The 21,523-nt window shown below is 36.4% G+C and overlaps 1 protein-coding gene across 1 annotated transcript in view; it reads right to left on the bottom strand.

Moving 5' to 3' along the window:
* prkci (protein kinase C, iota) overlaps positions 1–21,523 on the bottom strand; it is a 77,453-nt gene that overhangs the window by 31,971 nt on the left and 23,959 nt on the right. The window contains exons 3-6 of the mRNA XM_028794727.2: positions 14,153–14,242; positions 11,242–11,292; positions 2,335–2,420; positions 1,165–1,302 (exon numbers count right to left, since the gene is read on the bottom strand). Of these exons, the coding sequence (XP_028650560.1) occupies positions 1,165–1,302; positions 2,335–2,420; positions 11,242–11,292; positions 14,153–14,242 (365 nt within the window). The remainder of the gene's footprint in view (positions 1–1,164; positions 1,303–2,334; positions 2,421–11,241; positions 11,293–14,152; positions 14,243–21,523) is intronic.

The following is a 21,523-nucleotide window of genomic DNA, read 5'->3' as shown; positions in this document are numbered from 1 at the left end:
GATGTCCAGCAGTGCCATCAGCTCAGAACTGGCAGAAACCAGAGGGACCCAGGTACACCCATCTACTGTCCGGAGTAGTCTGGCCTGAAGTGGTCTTCATGGAAGAGTTGCAGCCAAAACGCCATACCTCCGACGTGGAAACAAGACCAAGCGACTCAAGTATGGTGCTCTGGACTGATGAGTCAAAATCTGAAATATTTGGCTGTAGCAGAAGGCAGTTTGTTCGTTGAAGGGCTGGAGAGCGGTACAATAATGAGTATCTGCAGGCAACAGTGAAGCATGGTGGAGGTTCCTTGAACGTTTGGGGCAAATGGAGTTGGAGATTTGGTCAGGATTAATGGTGTTCTCAATGTTGAGAAATACAGGCAGATACTTATCCATCATGCAATACCATCAGGGAGGCGTATGATTGGCCCGAAATTTATTCTGCAGTGGGTAAACAACCCCAAACATACAAAGTCATTAAGAACTATCTTCAGCGTAAAGCAGAACAAGAAGTCCTGGAAGTGATGGTATGGCCCCCACAGAGCCCTGATCTCATCATCATCGAGTGTGCCTGGTATAACATGAAGAGACAGAAGGATGTGAGGAAGCCTACATCCACAGATGATCTGTGGTTAGTTCTCCAAATGTTTGGAACAACCTACCAGCCGAGTTCCTTCAAAAACTGTGTGCAAGTGTACCTAGAAGAATTTATGCTGTTTTGAAGGCAAAGGGTGATCACACCAAATATTGATTTGATTTAAATTTCTCTTTTGTTCATTCACTGCATTTTGTTGATTGATGTAAATAAATGATTAACACTTCCATATTTGAAAGCATTCTTTGTTTACAGCATTTTTTCACACCTGCCTAAAACATTTGCACAGTACTGTATACATACACACACATATACACATACATATATATATATATACACACACATATACACATACATATATATATATATACACACACATATACACATACATACATATATACACACACATATACACATACATACATACATACACACACATATACACATACATACATACATACATATATATATATACACACACACACACACACACACACACACACACACACACACACATATATATACACAAATGCATACTCACACACACACACACACACACACACACACAATGTCTGTATACATACCGGTATAACATGCCTTCCGCATTCAATGCTGACCAACTTGTGACATTTTTTGTGAACCAGAAGCTTGCAGTTAATGCACTTGTAGCCCTGACGTCCCAGACCCCAGATACGATCAGTACAAATAGCACAGTGTGCTCGCTTTTATAAAAACACAAAAAAAAAAGTTGACAGAATTGACAGAAAATACTCTGAGAAAAGAAAAAAGAAATGAGCTGAACATATTCATATTTATCTAAAAAATCAGATTCCTAAATTCTAAATAAAATATGCAATGACTTAACATTTTATTTGCATTATTTACTTTGCAACCATGTTTAGGAACATGGGGTGTTCTAGTAGACTGTGCATATTATCAAGCACATTAAAGCATGTCTGTTCATTATGACTATCCACTTTTAAGATTTCTATTGCCATTACATTATAAAACTACTGAGCATTCTACATACACTCATTTTTACTTTTGCATTCAATTCAATTTTTTTGTATAGCACTCTTTACTAAGTGCAAGCACAGGGTGCTGTGACACGTTCTCAGATACTGTTATAACGCAAATACAAACTTACACTTTTATATTAAAAACTGCTTACTAATGTCCTGTGTAACTATAAATACTGTAGGTGACACACATAAAAAGCACATCTAAATCTTTTCATAAATAGAAAGGCAAATACATTTTTATGGTACTAAGTGAAAAAATTTGACTCCATAATATAATGAAATACATTCTAGTTAAAACAAGTATAAAAGAATTAAGGTACACTTAAAAGCAACAGAAACGTGTGCAACACAGAAATAAAGGCAATTCAGCACTGATGTTTATACTCCTGAAAAGCCCATGCATCCTTTAACTTTCTCTTCATTTACCAAACCAGGGTAATCCAGATCAGAGCTGCAGAAGAAACATATCACATCCTACCAAAAACTAACACAGGACAGGCAATTCTACATGAAGCAGCTCATGCAACAAAACATCCACAATCACTGACAAATACCTGGCCAATTTAGTGTGGCCATTCAGACTAAACTAATTTATTAATAGTGTTGGCTCTTCTCTCAGCTTCAGTTTTAGTTCTTATAGTTGTTCAAGAAAACATGAATACCAATATTAGAAGCTTTGGGAAGACTTTTCAAATTTGGGTAACAATCATAGATCTAATTAAATTACGATACCCGATTAAATCGTTTTGCTTGGAATGTGTGTCCATTTGCACAGTACAACTTTCTCCAGCGTCGGGCTCCCCTGCGGTAAATTGACTCTACAGAAAAACAAAAGACATTTTCACAATTATCAACAGCAATTATTGTTTAAACTCAAAGACTAAACAAGAACAACCATAAGCAGTCATAACAAAAAAGAAAATCATACCTGCTTGCTTGACTGAGAGGTAGGTACAAAATCAATACCCTTTAAAAAACAATGCAGCAGCCTGCATTATTTCAAGCTACAGCGTAAGGTGCTGGGGAATTTGCTTTGTTTGGCATGCATAATGGAAATTTCTTTCTATTCATACAGAATTAAAAGTAATCTTTTCAATACACACACACATTTATATAGCATGTGTAACCAGCAGGATCTATGGCTTGCTATTCTGTGGTACTCATGGAGACAAGCAAACGAATCAGTTAAACACTCACCCACTGATGCTATTACAAGTGAGTGAACCATTCCTGTCATTTATTTAGTAGACATACCAGAAATACCAGAGTGTGCTTATGTTTTAATTGGGGCAGAAGTTTCATATATACCTTCTGCCAATTGTTGCACCAATACAGAAGATGCATAGTGTGTTCTCACCAGATAAAATCTTTCTGTAATATATATCGATGAGTGCATCTTAGATTTTAACTGTTGTCGACATGATTCTCAATTGTCACAAACAGTATGTGGCAAGGATTTCCAAATGTGATGCAAAGTATAAAAAGGGTGGTGGTGATTTTTTTTTTTTTAAAAGTGTGAAGATAATAGAAGAAGTGCATGTACGGAGTAAAGAGCTACACGCTTTAGAATTCATGGTATATAGGCATGCGGGAATGTGCACACAAGAAAAATTCAAAAATAAAAAAATCAACATGCAGCAATATAAATACGAGAGAAACCAGGCAACACAAAAATAAGTTTAGAGACACAATTCAGATACAGAAATCCCTCGCTATATCGTGCTTCGACTTTCACGGCTTCACTCTATCGCGGATTTTATATGTAAGCATATCTAAATATATAATGCAGATTTATCGCTGCTTCGCGGGTTTCTGCGGACAACGGATCTTTTTACTTCTGGTACATGCTTCCTCAGTTGGTTTGCCTAGTTGATTTCATACAAGGGATGCTACTGGGGGATGGCTGAGAAGCTACCCAATCAGAGCACGCAGTTAAGTTCCTGTGTGCTGATTGGCTTAGCGACGGAACGCCAAATTCGATTCCGCTGCGTTAACCAGGAAGTCTCGTCTCGCTCATTCAGCATCAACACGTTTCGCTGTGTAAAGAGTTAACTTTTGTGCTCTTTTGTGTTTATCTTTGTGCATAGTCAAGCCCTTTGTTATGGCTCCAAAACGATACTGCTCCTGCTACTACTTCAGGGGCCGTGCCCAACTGCAAACGGAAGATGATAACGATTGCCGAAAAGGTAAAAGTTTTGGATATGTTGAAGGCAGGGAACAGCTACACCGCTGTAGGACGCCATTACGGCATCAATGAGTCCACAATTCTTTTTATTTAAAAAGGAGTAAAAGCATATAAGATCTACGGCCAGAGTGTCCTTTAACCAGGGCGCAAAACGAGTTGTAAGTGGATGTAATAAGGTGGAAGTCCGGATGGAATCTGCTTTAGGGATTTGGATTGAAGACTGCCGGAAGAACAACAATGGCGGTGCTACACAGTTGCCTGAAGAGGCTCCTTTAGAAAAGCTGTAACGCTCTCCTTTGTGGGGAAGTAAAATTAAACTCATCGTTATCAGACAAGTCGTCGTGTCATTGTTGGGTGAGTAACCATAATTAATTTTCTACATACAGTAGTTATTACATGTACATAGTTTAGTGTCACTGTACACACATTTTACTGTATACAATTTTTCTTGCATTGTACATATTTGTTGCTGGTGGCCTGTCTGTCGTAATGGCTGTAACACATGTGATATTGGAGACGCTCGATATCTTTAAAATAATATTTAGGTTTTACTGTATATAAACTGTATTTACATACGTACATAATTTCAACGAATCTTACCTAATATCTAAGAGAATACAAAGGGTTTATGCTGTATAATTGTGCGGGAAATGTTTATAATAGTGTGGGAGAGTTTATAAGGGCTTAAAATATATAAAAATAGCCATATGATCATATGGTTTTTACTTGGCGGATTTTCACCTTTCGCGGGGGGTTCTGAAACGCAACCCCCGCGATCGAGGAGGAATTACTGTATATAAATATTCAGATGGTGGTAGAAAGTTACTTAAAGAGAGAGGAAAGAGATTCACAAGGACAGCATGCAAATGAGACAAATAAGCAAAGAGCAACATGTGCATATATACAGTGTTCAAATGAGATGAAATGCTTTGAAATTACAGAAGTTGTGTTCATATAATAACCTGATCCACTACTACAATTTATTTCAATACTTTACTTTTTAGAACTGTAAAAGAGAATACCAACTGCATAAAAACACACAAAAACAAACAAGATTCAGCCTGACCAAAAAAAAAAAAAACCTTACTTAAACCAGATCACATACTGTACGTAAGTCCTAGTGTGTAAAACTGATTCAACAAAAAAATCAAGAAATATAATTCACAGGAGCTTAAGATTTTTTTTAACAACTGAAGAGTATTTAGGATTTTAAATCCAGGTGATTGATTTAAAAAAGTGTAAGGTGAAACAAACTAAAAAAAAATAGAGTCCAAAAGATGGAAGAAATACATAATTGTAAAATAATACTGTATGTCTTTGCAAAATCATAAGCTTGCATGTATACTAAGTAACATAATCAGTAATGCTATCAATCCATGAAGATACATACACTGCCTGGCCAAAAAAAAAAAAGGTCACACACTCTAATATTTCGTTGGACCGCCTTTAGCTTTGATTACGGCATGCATTCGCTGTGGCATTGTTTTGATAAGCTTCTGCAATGTCACAAGATTTAGTTCCATCCAGTGTTGCATTCATTTTTCACCAAGATCTTGCATGATGGGTGCATCACTTCATCTGCCTCTCTTCTTACCCTGATGCGCCCATCACTCTGGAACAGGGTAAATCTGGACTCATCAGACCACATGACCTTCTTCCATTGCTCCAGAGTCCAATCTTTATGCTCCCTAGCAAATTGAAGCCTTTTTTTTCTGGTTTGCCTCACTGATTAGTGGTTTTCTTACGGCTACACAGCTGTTCACTCCCAATCCCTTGAGTTCCCTTTGCATTGTGCGTGTGGAAATGCTCTTACTTTCACTATTAAACATAGACCTGAGTTCTACTGTTGTTTTTCTTCGATTTGATTTCACCAAATGTTTAAGTGATTGCCGATCACGATCATTCAGGATTTTTTTCTGGCCACATTTCTTCCTCGAAGACGATGGGTCCCCACTATCCTTCCAGTTTTTAATAATGCGTTGGACAGTTCTTAACCCAATTTTAGTAGTTTCTGCAATCTTCTAAGATGTTTTCTCTGCTTGATGCATGCCAATGATTTGACCCTTCTCAAACAGACGAACATCTTTTCCACGACCACGAGATGTGTCTTTCAACATGTGTGTTTAAGAAATGAGAAGCAACTCATTGCACCAGTTGGGGTTAAATAACTTGTTGCCAGCTGAAAGATAATCGCCCATGCAGTAATTATCCAATAGGAGGCTCGTACCTATTTGCTCAGTTAAATCCAGGTGGCGACTTTTTTTTTTGGGCCAGGCAGTGTATTTAGAGTTGGACTGACATAATTGTGAACTCAGTAAATACGTTTTTCTGTGAAAAAACCTTATGTTACCTAGGAAGATATGTTTAAGCCATCATTTAAAATCTTTCTGTGCACTACTAAAGGAATACTCCTTCCAAAAATAATTTGTTTTTACAAGTTACTACGTGTTGTTTGTAGTGATGACAGAAAACGCTTTAAATATCATATTTTTACAGAGAAGGGAGAATGGATTCAAATGGAAACTCTCCTTGAACAACTGCAAACAATATCAAAACTTTCATTAAAAAAATTAATTACTTGGGTCACATAATCCAAATGTCAGGAAACCTGTCATATGCTCAAAACAATCCAAACACATGTATCTTGGCTAAAATACTATTAAATACATCACTTTCAGAAAATCACTTCATGAATGACTGGGAAGCTGGCTCAAAAGGGAGCAAGCTTTTAAATTGAAGACCCTCTTCTCCCCTTATTCAGGAATTTTGTGATCTCCATTCTCTGCGAAAATATGAGATTAAAAGCTTTTCTTGACCATCAAAACTTAAAAAAAGGATAAGTAATATTTAAAAAAATTAAATGTATATATATATATATATTCATATGAAAAAGTTTGGGAACCCCTCTCAGTCTGCATAACAATTTACTCTACTTTCAACAAAAAATGTAACAGTGGAATGTATTTTCATTTCCTAAGAACATCTGAGTACTGTGGTGATTTCCGAACAAAGATTTTTAGTGAAGCAGTATTTAGTTGTATGAAATTAAATCAAATGTGAAAATCTGGCTGTGCAAAAATTTGGGTCCCCTTGTAATTTGGCTGATTTGAATGCATGTAACTACTTGATACTGATTACTTGCAACACCAAATTGGTTGGATTAGCTCGTTAAGTCTTGAACTTCATAGACAGGTGTGCCCAATCACAAGAAAACGTATTTAAGGTGGTCAATTGCAATCTGTGCTTCCCTTTGACTCTCCTCTGAAGAGGGACAGCATGGGATCCTCAAACCAACTCTCAAAAGAATCTGAAAACAAAGATTGTTCAGTATCAAGGTTTAGAGGAAGGCTAGAAAAAGCTATCTCAGAGCTTTAAACTGTCAGTTTCAACTGTAAGGAATGTAAACAGGAAACGGAAGGCCACAGGCACAGTTGCTGTTAAACCCAGGTCTGGCAGGCCAAGAAAAATACAGGAGTGGCATATGCGCAGGATTGTGAGAATGGTTACAGACAACCCACAGATCACCTCCAAAGACCTGCAAGAACATCTTACTGCAGATGATGTATCTGTACATTGTTCTACAATTTAGTGCAATTTGCACAAAGAACATCTGTATGGCAGGGTGATGAGAAAGAAGCCCTTTCTGTACTCACGCCACAAGGGGAGTCGCTTGTTGTATGCAAATGCTCATTTAGACAAGCCAGATTCATTTTGGAACAAAGTGCTTTGGACTGATGGGACAAAAATGGAGTTATCTGGTCATAACAAAAAGTGCTTGCATGGCGGAAGAAGAACACTGCATTCCAAGAAAAACACCTGCTACCTACTATTAAATTTGGTGGAGGTTCCATCATGCTGTGGGGCTGTGTGGCTAGTTCAGGGACTGGGGGGGTTAAAGTCGAGGGTCGGATGAATTCAACCCAATATCAACAAGTTCTTCAGGATAATGTTCAAGCATCAGTCACAAAGTTGAAGTTACGAAGGGGTTAGATATTCCAACAAGACGATGACCCAAAACACAGTTCGAAATCTACAAAGGCATTCATGTAGAGTAATGTTCTGGAATGGCCGTCACAGTCCCCTGACTTAAATATCTCGAAAATCTATGGGATGATTTGAAGCACGCTGTCCATGCTTGGCAGCCATCAAATTTAACTGAACTGGAGAGATTTTGCATGGAAGAATGGTCAAAAATACCTCCATCCAGAATCCAGACACTCATCAAAGGCTATAGAAGATGTCTAGAGGCTGTTATATTTGCAAAAGGAGGTTCAACTAAGTATTGATGTAATATCTCTGTGGCGGTGCCCAATTTTGCACCTGTCTAATTTTGTTATGATGCATATTGCATATTTTCTGTTAATCCAATAAACGTAATGTCACTACTGAAATACTACTGTTTCCATAAGTCATGTCATATATTAAAAGGAAGTTGCTACTTTGAAAGCTCAGCCAATGATAAGCAAAAATCCAAAGATGTTAAAGATGCTATATTAAATATAGTGACTGTTGACAGGAGAAGATTTAAAGCTCTGTATGTAGGGTGAAGCACAGAATTGAAAGATAAAACCTTCTCCATACTGAATTCAGTTTGGCAAACAAATTGAAAATGGCAGTGGATTTCACAATAAATTTGCAGTTAACTGCAGTGATATCTTTTTTTTGTTAGTTTCAAGGCTTTTCTAATAGTTGAAACGCAAATACTTAACAAACATTCCAACCTGTGTTGTTGCTGCACTTTTGCTTCCACACTCTGTTAGGTATGTGGTGCAATAAAAGACCAAACTCCTTTAAAGGGATCCACAACCTCTAAACTGTTCTTCCATTTACATGGCCACCTGACCAGCATTCAACTAGTCATGTTAAAATTCTCCCCACATATTTTTTTGTAGCCACTGCATCTACAACAGCAAACAGAGCTGCATTTTATCCAAAAAAGATGTTCAGGAAAAAAAAAAATCAGCACATAAACAAAAGTGTAATACATTACTAATTAAATTACATAAAGTGGTATTCAAAATGCTGCTGAAGGAGGAAAACAGGTATCCCATCCAGAATGGACACATTAACCGGATGGGATGCCAGTGCGATTACACAAGCAAACTGGCTAGAGAGACAAGGAAATAAATTTGTACCCAGCTGGTATACTATAGAAGACAAACTGAGAAAAACTGAGGATTTGGAGTGGTGCCATCCTCCTTACACCAGGTGGCAGTGGTCCTCATTATGGGAACTCAGTTGGGACACCCACAGGGGTGCTTGGGAGATGAAGTTTGGAAGTGCAGCCCTGTCGTGGTCCCTGGGGATCAAGAAGGGGTGCTGGCGGGGGAAGACCTCCCTACTTTCTTCTTGGCCCGGAAGTGCTCCCAAGAAGCTACAGCATGAAACCAGGAGCACACCTGGGTTGGACTTAAAAAGTAGCTGCTGCCACATAAGGATTGGGTCAGTGTCAAGAGGTAGTGGGAAACACTCAACAGAGGATGGAAGAAGGAAGAATTGTTTATTTGTTATGTAATTGTGGCTATATTTGGAGAGGTGATCATTGGAAAGATAACAGGTATTTATTAACACTAATTATTTTATTCATATAATGTCTGGTGTTATCCTGTGTCTTGGGTTTGGTGCTCTCTGGCACCCCTTGTGGTCACAGCTACACAGGCTTCTTTGTATTGCAAAGTACAGTGATCCCTCGCTATATCGCGCTTCGTCTTTCGCGGCTTCACTCCATCGCGGATTTTAAATGTAAGCATATGTGAATATATATCGCGGATTTTTCACTGCTTCGCGGATGTCTGCGGTCTACAGTACGTGTGCTTCCTCAGTTGATTTGCCCATTTGAATTCAAACAAGGGACGCATTTGAATTCAAACAAGGGACGCTATTGGCGGATGGCTGAGAAGCTACCCAATCAGAGCACGCGGTTAAGTTCCTGTGTGCTGCTGATTGGCTCAGCAACGGAGTGCTGCATTAACCAGGAAGTCTAATCTCACTCATTCAGCATTAATGCACGTTACTGCTAATGCTTCAGGATTGCAGAAAAGGTAAAAGTTTTGGATATGTTGAAGGAATGAAACAGCTACACCGCTGCAGGACACAATTACAGCATCAATGAGTCCACGATTCTTTTTATTTAAAAAGGAGGAAAAGCATATAAGATCTACGGCCGCAGTGTCCTTTAATCAGGGCGCAAAACGAGTTGCAAGTGGACGTGATAAGGCAGTAGTCTGGATGGAATCTGCTTTAGGGATTTGGATTGAAGAGTGATGGAAGAAGAACAATGACGGTGCTGAACAGTCGCCTGAAGAGGCTCCTTTAGAAGAGCTGTAACGCTATCCTTTGTTGTGCAGTAAAATTAAACTCATCGTTATCAGACAAGTCGTCGTGTCATTGTTGGTGAGTAACCATAATTAATTATTTACGTACAGTACTTATTACATGTACATAGTTTAGTGTCGCTGTACACACATTTTACTGTATACAATTTTTCTTGCATTGCACGTATTTATTGCTGGTGGCCTGTCTGTTGTAATGGCTGTAACGTATTGATATCGGAGACGCTCGATATCTTTAAAATAATATTTAGGTTTTACTGTATGTAAACTGTGTTTACATAATCGCGCATAATTTCAACGAATCTTACCTAATATGTAAGAGAATACAAAGGGTTTATGCTATATAACTGTGCGTGAAATGTTTATAATAGTGTGGGAGAGTTTATAAGGGCTTAAAATATATAAAAATAACCATATAAACATATGGTTTCTACTTCATGGATTTTCTTATTTCGCGGGTGGCTCTGGAACGCAACCCCTGTGATGGAGGAGGGATTACTGTATTGCAAGGGCTATAAAAAATGCGTATGTAACCCCCTCTGATAAAATAGAGACGAAATATGAACATATGTGTAGTTTATGTAGTAGTTTCCCTGAACTATAAATGCATATCTATTGATGCCACGTGCTATGTACTACCATCAGAAAGAGATCAAAAATGGAAAAGAATGGTTAAAGTGGAAAAGGCTTACAAGTATTTGTGATAAATAAAATCAGTTCTACATACTATAGGAAATCTTTGCTTTATTTAAAGCTGTCCAATTCTAATAATATGCCTTTTTTACATGGAAACAAAAAAACCAAAAAAAAAAACAAACAAAATGGAGTTTACCATACAAGATGAGGTATGATTTGGTAGACAGATTATACTCCTTTCTGAGAAGGAGAGAATGCAACTACAACAGACCGTCATGGGTTTATTCCACTGCTCAAAACAGTATATTCTAATTCAGATGAAAAGTATTTAGAATATAATAATTTCTTGATTTGTTGTAAAATGCTTAGCACTAAGGTGGTATCAACAAATTATACAGGAGGCATTAGAGACATGAACTGAACTATTTATAATAGTGACCTTTAAATTACTCATCATAAAAAATATATCTGAAATGATTTTCTTACTGTCTTCTCCCGGACATGGCATGCCTGGTTTTTCTGGTACACATGGAAATACTGTAAAGAGGGAGAAAATGCTATTAGTAGTTTATACAGTTTTCAGAAGGTAATGTGTAGGAATAATGCAAAATAAAGAATAATTTACATTGTTAGCTTATTAGAGTGACTCAGGTATCCTAAATGTTTTTTCTAAGATTTCGTCTGCTTTATTTTCTTCTATTAGGATGGACAATTCGGTATTCCTCAACACATATGAGCAATTGTGAAATTTCACTGTGTCCATATTCATAGAATTGTCCAGCCACTCATATCTTACTGAAGTACCATGTAGTTCAAACCTTTGTACAGTAACATGAGTTCATCATACTAAATTCATCTTTATTGGTTAAAATCAGTATACACCACTAATTTAAGGCAATGGGTTTCAAATATATTGGCATGTATACATCTACAAATGACACTATGCCTGATGAACACTGGAATGATTGGCACCATGTGTCATGTTGCAACAGCTCAGACAGTGAATCAAATCAATGGCAACACAAGTCGATATGGTAAAAAAAAAATGAAACTGCTTTTGCCTTAATATTAATGTACAAACATTTTAAGATTCAGAACCCTTCATTTTTTTCTTTTCCTTTTACCAGCAATCAAACAATAATGAGATGCAAACAAAGCCATCAGGCCAGTTAACTCACAGGTTTCACACTTTTCCATTTTGTTCCAAATATTTTCTTAAACATAACCAATTCTTAATGTTAATGAAGCACGTTATCTAATTGTATGGCATGTTACTTTTGCTATACTAGACATTTCTAAAACTGCTGATTTTATTTTTTTCAGAATGCAACTTCAGAATGTTTTGACGACCAGAATAAATCAAAATTCCATTAGCAACAGTAGCTGGCTACTAATTAGAAATTGCCTGGAATTAAAACCAGGAGCCACTCTAGTACTCCAAAATCTGAGTTTGTTCTGAGGTACACACTGTTAAATCGTTAGTGGGCTTGGTCGAGCTCCAGGCATTTCCTTTATTTCTGCAAAGGAACATGTTTATTTTATTTTCAATTTGACATTCATCTATTAATTATAAAAACTAATTAGCCAATATTTCAGCCATCAAAAATAAGTTGGTCTCCTTTCTAATTAAAATTAGTCCTTTCTTAAAATAATTAAGTGCTTCTAGAGTTCTATTCTTAGCTATTAGCTGAGAACTGTAATATGTCTCTTTCTGATTTTAAGTCTGTTCTAGTTGACTTGGCACTACCTTAAGCTCTCAGATGAAGCAAGCTTCCAGCTAGATGTCTCTATCTCTGTCACAGAACTTAAATAAGCTTTTGAATTCTTGCTTAATTTTTCTTTTATTACTTGCTGAGATCTTTCCTTAGGGTAAGGAGAGTCGAATTATCTTCCTAAACACTGAACTTCAATCTTCAAGCAAGATGCCATTTGCTGTACTTTATACCATTTCACACAGTTTCCCTATGTACTGTGTTCTATTTTATCTTTTTAAACACTCTCTCTTTTGGCCCTCCTGTTTTGGAATAATATCTAAGAATCTCTCTCTAACCCAAAAAATCCAAACCACTAACATTCTATTAAAATTTGTACATACTTTATATCTCACCTATCACTAATATGTTGTCTTAGGACTGGTTTCTGATCCCCTTTGCCACCTATATTCCCAATACCTTTCTCCATGATTATGAACTGCCCTCCCCTCTCTTGTAACTACTTCTCTTTCCCCGATTCATTTCATTTCATTTCATTTTTACCTCGTATCTCTCTTCTCCTGGGTATTTCTGCTCACTACCTCTGTCACTGATATATACAACTATACCGCACAGGCATTTCTCCTTAGGTATCATTGCTGTAAAGTTCACACTGGTCTCTCTCTCTCCCTTTCTCCTACAACTTGTGGAGGTCCTTCTTTCACAATTTAGATCTTCCTGAACTTAATGCACCAAAGGTCAACAGGTCATGCAACACTATTGTTGATAGATGAACATCTGCCTTCCATTTGTTTCATTCCTTTTCTTTTTTGATCAGCTGTGAGGTCAGGGTGTGGCTACTGCCTCTTAGCCTATCCCAAGACCTCTCTCCCATTTTCTTCTGTCCTTTCCACACGGCTTGGTTGGGTTGGAAAGCTGTTTTGTTTTATATGTATTTTTTTTATAAAAATAATCTGTGGGTTTTGTCTTTTTATTTTCCTTTCCAAAATCTTTGAAATTTCAACCACTGGTCTATATGTAAACATAGATAACAGCAACTATACAACCTAATAAATGCATATGGAAAAAAAAGAACAGGGCGTTCTAGCCTATTATAATACTAAATCTAATACAGCCGTTTTTTTTATGTATTTTACTCTGTTTGCCTCACAATGTCCATGGAAAATGCTTCCACATGATGATAGTATAAAAAGAAATAGGCTATATTATAGACTATATTATATAATCTTAAAAATATTTCTTTACTTAGTATCAGAAAACTAACATGTTACATTGATTATTGGGCTCAAACTTATTTTCACTGTTTAAAAATATATATATTTAAAAAAATCAATGATTGCTTACTTTACAGTTTGGTGTACATGTTTGAACCATGTTTCAACAATGTTGAACACTATTACCCAGATAAGGACTGCCAAAATTGGTTTAAAGACAGCTAGTTTTCTTATATGCAATAATACAGAATTCATGTTTTGCAGCTGAGTTGTGACTTATAAAGTGTTGGGTATAAAACAGTCAGAGGCAGGTTGGAATGTAGCATTAAATATGTGATTTAACACTTAATTACTTTTAGTAAGTTTTATTTTAATCAAAGTTGGAAGACTTTATAAAATTAAAAAATGTATTACAAACACAGAATTAATATCTGCACTCAGTAGTTAACAAAAACATATTCCATACTTTACCATGGATAATTAGCTCCGAGTCTTTGTTCAGTTCATACAGTCGTAAAGCTTCCTCTAATTCCAGTTGAGAAGATACAGTACATGGATCACCTGAAATTAATTCCCCAAGATAATTAGCAATCAATTTGAGGGGAAAAAATAATTTTATATTGTGTACTGCATGTCTGAGAACTCTTCCTTCGGGTGATTCAAAAATTAAGTAATGTTAACAATGTCAAGAAATCAATTACTAAAATTGACATTTAAAACGGGAAAAAAGTAGTTAATTGAACTGAAAGAAAGATCAACATGAGAAGAGTTGCTCCAGTGTTTCCACAGCATAAGGTGGAATCCATGTTGCTCCTATTTTGGCAAGAGCAGGAATATATTATGTATAAGTTACAAGCACAGATATAAAATAAAATTTTAGACAAAACACACCATTCCTTTTAATCATCTTACTTCTGTCCTTACATGGGGAATGAAGGTTGTAAGTCAAGTTTCAAACAAAAATCACATTATCTACAAGAAAGTTAAACATTTAGAAAAGTTTAGATTTCAGAATACAATATTTTGAAGGCATACTACAGCCTTTATACCATTAGTAAACTGTAAACTCCAAAATATACTGGGAAGTAGCTGGAGACTTGACAGTACTCCAAAACCCACCATGGTGCTTTTCTGGTAAGGCAGAGCAGCAGCGTTGTTTAGTTCCATCACCAATGCCAATTCTGACTAGATTTAGCTATTACTTTTGAACCTCCTGCATGTGTGTCAGTGATATTCTGCATGCTCAGAGCAAATTTTCATTGAAGAGGTCTATTATTTTATTTCTGACATTGCTCCTGGCCCCTGCCCTTTGCCTTGTGGATGGTTAGCCAACATGCCTTATAGAAAGTCATTAGTTCAGATTAAATCTGCAAACTGATACCCAAGGGCTGTAAAACACTTTTGAAATTTGGCTAATTAAACTGTTTTTTCTTATGTTTAATTACAAAACAAACAAAATTTTTTATAGTCAACTTTTTAGAATAAGAAGCCTGGTTATTAGATAAAAACCTCTAATGTATATAATAGTTCATGTCTTCTGTGATGAAAACGTGTGGTACTATCCCAATTTAATGAAGATTACTTGTAAATGTACCTAGTGTAGGCATGAGTAAGTTTTCCATTCACAAACCTGACAAACTATGCAACCTAAATGACATTAAATGACTAACAAAGTATAGTAAATGTAGGATCAAAAAGACTCTATATGCATATTCATTTTGCATGCTTTTCATGCACAGTAATCAAGCCATGAAGAACCCTCCAACCAAAAATCAGTGCTTGACAAATGAGGCAAATGGAATTTGACAAGAATCCTGTTGAGCAACATTTGCTAAAGCAAAGGCAGAACAACAATGCTATACACCAACATATCATAAGATACAATAAAGTGGAGCACATCGCAGGTAGTCCCTAGCACAGAATAACATTTTAATAAAAATAGGTTACACAGAACAACATAGACTGTCAATTCCTGTTCAAATAATGTACCCAGAAGTGTGTTAAGTTGAGGTCTGTACTTCAGATGCTCTTTCCTACTGCTGTGTTATAGTTGTAGGAAAAAGGTTGCAAATCCTTTGGAATTTTCTGGATTCCTACATGGATGGCCTCTAATGTGTGATATGATATTCATGCAAGATAAAACAATGCATAAAAGCAGTCTCCTTAAACAAATACTACACACAACTGAATATTTTGTTTATCTTTATTGAACATAATGATTAATTACTAAAGGTCAAGAATGACCAACTGTAGTCAGAAACTTTAATTCATGAGATAACTTCCAGATGTGGTTCTCATGTGCTCTACTGTTTTTTAAAAAAATCCACAGATCATTGTTTCCTACTTTTCACAACTGAAATCTGTTGAAACACCAAAATGTCTTATCAAAAAAGATGCCAGAGGACCTCAAAAGAGAGGTGTTAAACCTCATAAGACAGCTACTAAAGAATTTCTAAAGATTCAGGCCTCCATCAGTCAGCAGACATTACGTGTGCTTGTTAAAGTATGTGTCTAAGGTGTACAATAATAAAAAAAAATACTAAACAAGATTGGAACTCATGGAAGGTTACTATACAGAAAGCCACTGCTCTCAAACAAAGACAGCTACCCTGAAGGTAGGCCTTGTAAGCTTAAACCAAAGAAAACCTTTATTTTAGAATGGTCAGCTCAGACTATTTACCTGTATCCTACAGCAATGCTACAACAAACTCTAAGCAAGCTGTTGATGCGAGACATCCCTGAAATACAAAAGAGCTGAAACAGTTCAGTAAAGAGGAATGTGCCGGTCCTATACACACACCAGTCTGATCATCATCCGCATGAAGTACTTAATTAAGGTTACTGTTGGTAAAAAAAGTCTCCACAGGCTACAGTTTCAGAGTTTTACACATTTTCATTCCTGACCTTTGATATTTGTTTAACCAGGGTGTATGTTACAAAACTATGATATCAGATCACATTTTTTAAGATTGATTTATGAAGGAATCCAGAAAATTACAAAGGACTTTTTTTTTCTTACAGTTGTACTTGCTCTATGTATTTACATTTCTTCAAATTGTTAAGTATTTTCTAAACTTACTCATGACCAGATTGTAAGTATAACTCATTTTGAAGATTTTAATGTAACAGAAGACATTAACCTCCTTTACCTAAATAAAACATAAAACATTATCTAATATCCCCACCTAGTTACTTTTTGTAAAGGCAAAAAAATTCTTAAATTCTTTAGTCATTGCTCATGTTTCACAATCAAGGAATAAATATTTCACTGGAATTTCTCTGCATATTCATTTCCTCCTCCTAATAATGAGACTAAGGTTTCACACAGTAATCCAGATGTGTTTTTTTTTAAAAAACACACAGTTTCTCTTGATTTGTAATCTAAACAGTTAATTTACAGCATATGACCCATTAATCAGTTTTAACATATTTTAACTGATTCTGTACACTGACTTGGTACACAGTAATGAGGCCACAAGTAGTTCAAAGTATTTTGCACAAGTTATACAAACTGTAGGCTTCACAGTGTGCAGGGTTAATCTGACATAATTTCTTGCTAAACATTATTTGCTACATATTTGCAAAATATGAATTTTCTTCAGTTCACTGGTACAAAGCTACCCACTCCCTGTATTTTACAAGTCCACCTAAGTGCCATTTGTTAAACCATCTATCCTATACAGATGAAAAGGAAAAGTCACCCCAAAACCGATTACCACATGCCTGATTTGTCAAGATTTTTATGCTCCTTTCTTACCTAACACATATAAATAGATATTTTCTTTAAATCCTGAATTTATAATCACTTCCATTACATTTACCTATAATACAAGTTAACCCAAATGGTAAATTCCTGGGATTGTCAAATCTTTTTTAAATAATGCAACTGTGTTGGCTATTTTCCAGTGTTTAGGAATTTTATTTGTTTATCTGCAGTAGTACTGAAAAGCAAGTTGTGCAAATACAGCTTTAATGGCAAGCTTACGTATGACACTATTTAGTTGTGGTGAACAATCAAAATATGGGGAAAAATGCAAGGGTTAACTGATGTATTATCAGCAGTATTCTTTTCTGGCTCCCTTTGGAATTTCTAATTTCCTCTTTTAAAGATGTCTCTTTTCTTCTGTCTTCATTTAGTGAGTGTATCTTTGATATCATCAAATCTAGACTTAGTGCAAAATGATTTTGCAATATGAAATATTTGCTATGTTACAAGCTTTGTCCAGGAAATTTCATAAGACAATGGGCCTCCGTTATTGTGCCATCAGTTAATCCAGTGTATATGAAGTACGCTGTAACTAAGTGCTTCTCTGTACACGATATTTGTATTATTTTTTTTTTAAACCAAGGGCTAATGTTATTGTCAGTCAGTGTGGTGTAGTGGTTAAGGCTTTGGACATAGCACTTCAAATGCTGAGGATGAGGGTTGTAAGCCTGATACTGACACTGTGTGACCATGATCAAATCACTTCACCTGCCAGTGCTCCAATTGGAAAAACAAAAGAAATGTAACTAATTTTATCTCAAATGTTGCAAGTCACCCTGGAAAAAGGCATCAGTGAAATAATAAGTAATAATAATATTATTAGGTCACTGAAGCTTGTGTATAACATTTTTTCTCTTTAGCATCCTATATACAATTTTACATTAGTATAACATTTCTGCCATAGATCAATTCCTGCCTATTCTAGTGATTTGGTTTTTGTTGATGGTCATTGGAAAACACAATTTTACAGGAAATTGTGTTCACTCTAAACTGCATTATGTTCCTTTTTGAATTGTGCTGCAGCCATAATTGCGCTGTTCATTCAGCATTCAGTGCAGCAGTCTGGAAAAGCCACACAGCTCTTATCGCTTCTTTCACCCTTTGATAATGTACCTGCGGCTCCCAAAACTTCCACCTTTGAATGGCTTGCTGTATGCTTACTGTTGCTTAGCAGTGCTCAATACTTCACAGGGGTCCACAGCATGCCTGATGTTAATGTAAGAGTGCTTCATGGGGCTATACACTTCACACCAGGAGGTCAATGGAGCAGAAAGGATAACCAAGATGAGAACTGGTCTATATCTAAGAGTGCTGGTTGTCAACTGCAGCACTTGCTAACAAACCACTGAACTTTGCAGAAATCTTTCTATTTTAAGCTGTGATAACATCTCATATTTTCTGTCCAGGACACCACATGTCTTCAGTTATCTGTCTACCCTGTTGGTCAGGTGGGCAACCCACGTGTTACGTCAATTCATTCTGCTGAATCCTTCATTTACATAAAGCATGCTCTCAGCACAGCACATGTATGTTAGCAAAATATTAATAAAGATCTACAAATAAAAAAATGCAGTGTCTAATTTTCCTTTTATCTGTTAATGAGCAAGTTCCTGTCAATCATGGAGAATCCACTGCATCCACTAAACAGTATCATCTCCAGACAGAAGAGCAGCTTCAGCGACAGACTGCTGTCACTTTCCTGCTCCACGGACAGACTGAGGAGATCGTTACTCCCCGACACTATGCGACTCTTCAATTCCACCCGGGGGGGTAAACGTTAACATTATACAAAGTTATTGTCTGCTATACCTGCATTTTTATCACTCTTTAATTTAATATTGTTTTTATCAGTATGCTGCTGCTGGAGTATTGTGTGTGAATTTCCCCTTGGGATTAATAAAGTATGTATGTATGTATGTATGTATGTATGTATGTATGTATGTATGTATGTATGTATCTATCTATCTATCTAATGTAACCAAATTTCAACAAAATCCATCATGGCATTTTCGAGTATTTATTTTTCTACTGTGTGTAACCCCTAAATATTAATATATTGAAATATCCTATCTTGGCGGATACCTAGTGCCCTAGATGTACCATTCTGCCAAATTTCAGCTTTTAAACTAAGTAGGAAACATTGTTTTTGTTGATGTGTGAGTCAGTTAGTCAACTTTACATTAAATATATATCTTTAAAAATATATTTTGTTTTAACACAGAACAGACATAAATACAACCCATGCTGGTACCATACATACATTCACTCACTGAAATTAGGAACAGCTGAAACCTGCTTGTCCATGTAATTATCTAATCAGCCAGTCATGTACAAAATCATGCAGATACAGGTCAGCCACTTCAGTTAGTATCTACATTAAATACCAGAATGGGAAAAAAATTTCATCTCAGTGATTTTGACCGTGGTATGATTGTTAGTGCCAGTTAGGCTGATTTGAGTATTTCTGTAACTGCTGATCTCTTGGGATTTTCATGAACCACGGTTTACTCAGAATGGTGTGGGAAAAGAAAAAAAACAAAAAACAAAAACAAACAAACATTCAGTGGTAGTGGTAGTACTTACTGCAGATGTAAAGATCTTGTTGAGGCAAGAGTTCAGAGAAGAAAGGCCAGACCGGTTGGGTTTGTGACAGAAAGACAGTAAGTCAGATAATCACCCAGTACACCCGTGTTGAGCATAAAAGTATCACAGAATGCAAAACACATTGAACCTTGAGGAAGACAGGGCATAACTGCATAAAACCTCATCAGGTTCTACTTCTGCTGGCCAAGAACAGAAAACCGAGGCTACAGTTTGCACAGGCTTACTAAATCTGGACAGATGAAAACTGGAATAGAAGAATGGTCCGATAAATCTCAATTTCTGCTGATACACACAAATGGTAAGGTCAGAATCTGTTGCCAACAGCATGAATTCATTACTTAGCCTGCCATGTGTCAACAACCCTAGGTAGTGGTGGTGGTATAATGGGTGATGAATGTTTTTTGAATTAATATCAATGAATCACTACTTGAATGCCACGGCCTATCTGAATAATGATGCTGACCATATCTCTTAATGGCCACAGTTTACTAATGTTCTAATGTCTACTGCCAGCATGATAATGTACCAAGGTCCTCAGTGGTAAATCTAGAACGATCGTCAGAGCGAAAGATTGGGAGGTCGTCCAGGATCATCTGTGATTCCCCAGCAGCTGCTGTCAGAGCTGTGGTGTTGGAACACGGAATTTTTGTCTGGGTCAACCACAGCCCATCTGCAAAACTGCACGGCCTACAAGTTTGGAAATGCTCTTTTAGATCTCAGTGTTACAGTAGATCCTCTCTGACTAATATCACATGTATTTTTTAAAAAAATCATCTGTTATTAAGATAGATATTATTCATGGACATCATGAATATAGGTTCTAGGCATATTTAACATCAAGCAGTTTAATAATGTTTGAAAAGTATAAATGACACATATTAGAAGATCCTGGAGCCGGGAAACTCCAATCTCTTGAACAGAAGACTGAGGTAAAAACTAAAATTATTATTATTAAATGCTATGTGGATGCAAAAATATGTAAGTTAAACTTTTAAGTAACATTTGTGCAGTGTCATTTTTGGTATAGCTTCGCATTTTGTTCTGAAAGAGCAATGACTGCACAGCAAACTTTTTTTGTTGCTTGTTATTGCCACCATCACATTTAAAAATGTATTACCGTATTTTTTGCAACTTAAGATGCAGCTGACCATTAGACGCACCTAGGTTTAGAGGAGGAAAACAAGAAAAAAAATATTCTGAACCAAATGATGCACTAATATGTTTAATAAAATATAGCAGTATAATATTTCAACCATGTAAATTCAACAGCGGTATTAAGAAACATCATCACTGTCATTAACAAAAAAGGAGAGACTTTAAGGTTCAAGCACTCTTCTAATTTTATGGAAACCCCAAGAAGTCCTCATCGCTAGTGTCAGAATTTATTAAGCTCAATTGCTCACAATCACTTTGCAGAAGCACGTACCGATCATCACGCGGAATAACCTGTCCAAAGCCACCAGGGGACAAAG

Source organism: Erpetoichthys calabaricus, chromosome 2 (assembly GCF_900747795.2).
Source record: "Erpetoichthys calabaricus chromosome 2, fErpCal1.3, whole genome shotgun sequence".
NCBI lineage: Eukaryota > Metazoa > Chordata > Cladistia > Polypteriformes > Polypteridae > Erpetoichthys > Erpetoichthys calabaricus.
This window is presented reverse-complemented; position numbering and strand designations above follow the sequence as displayed.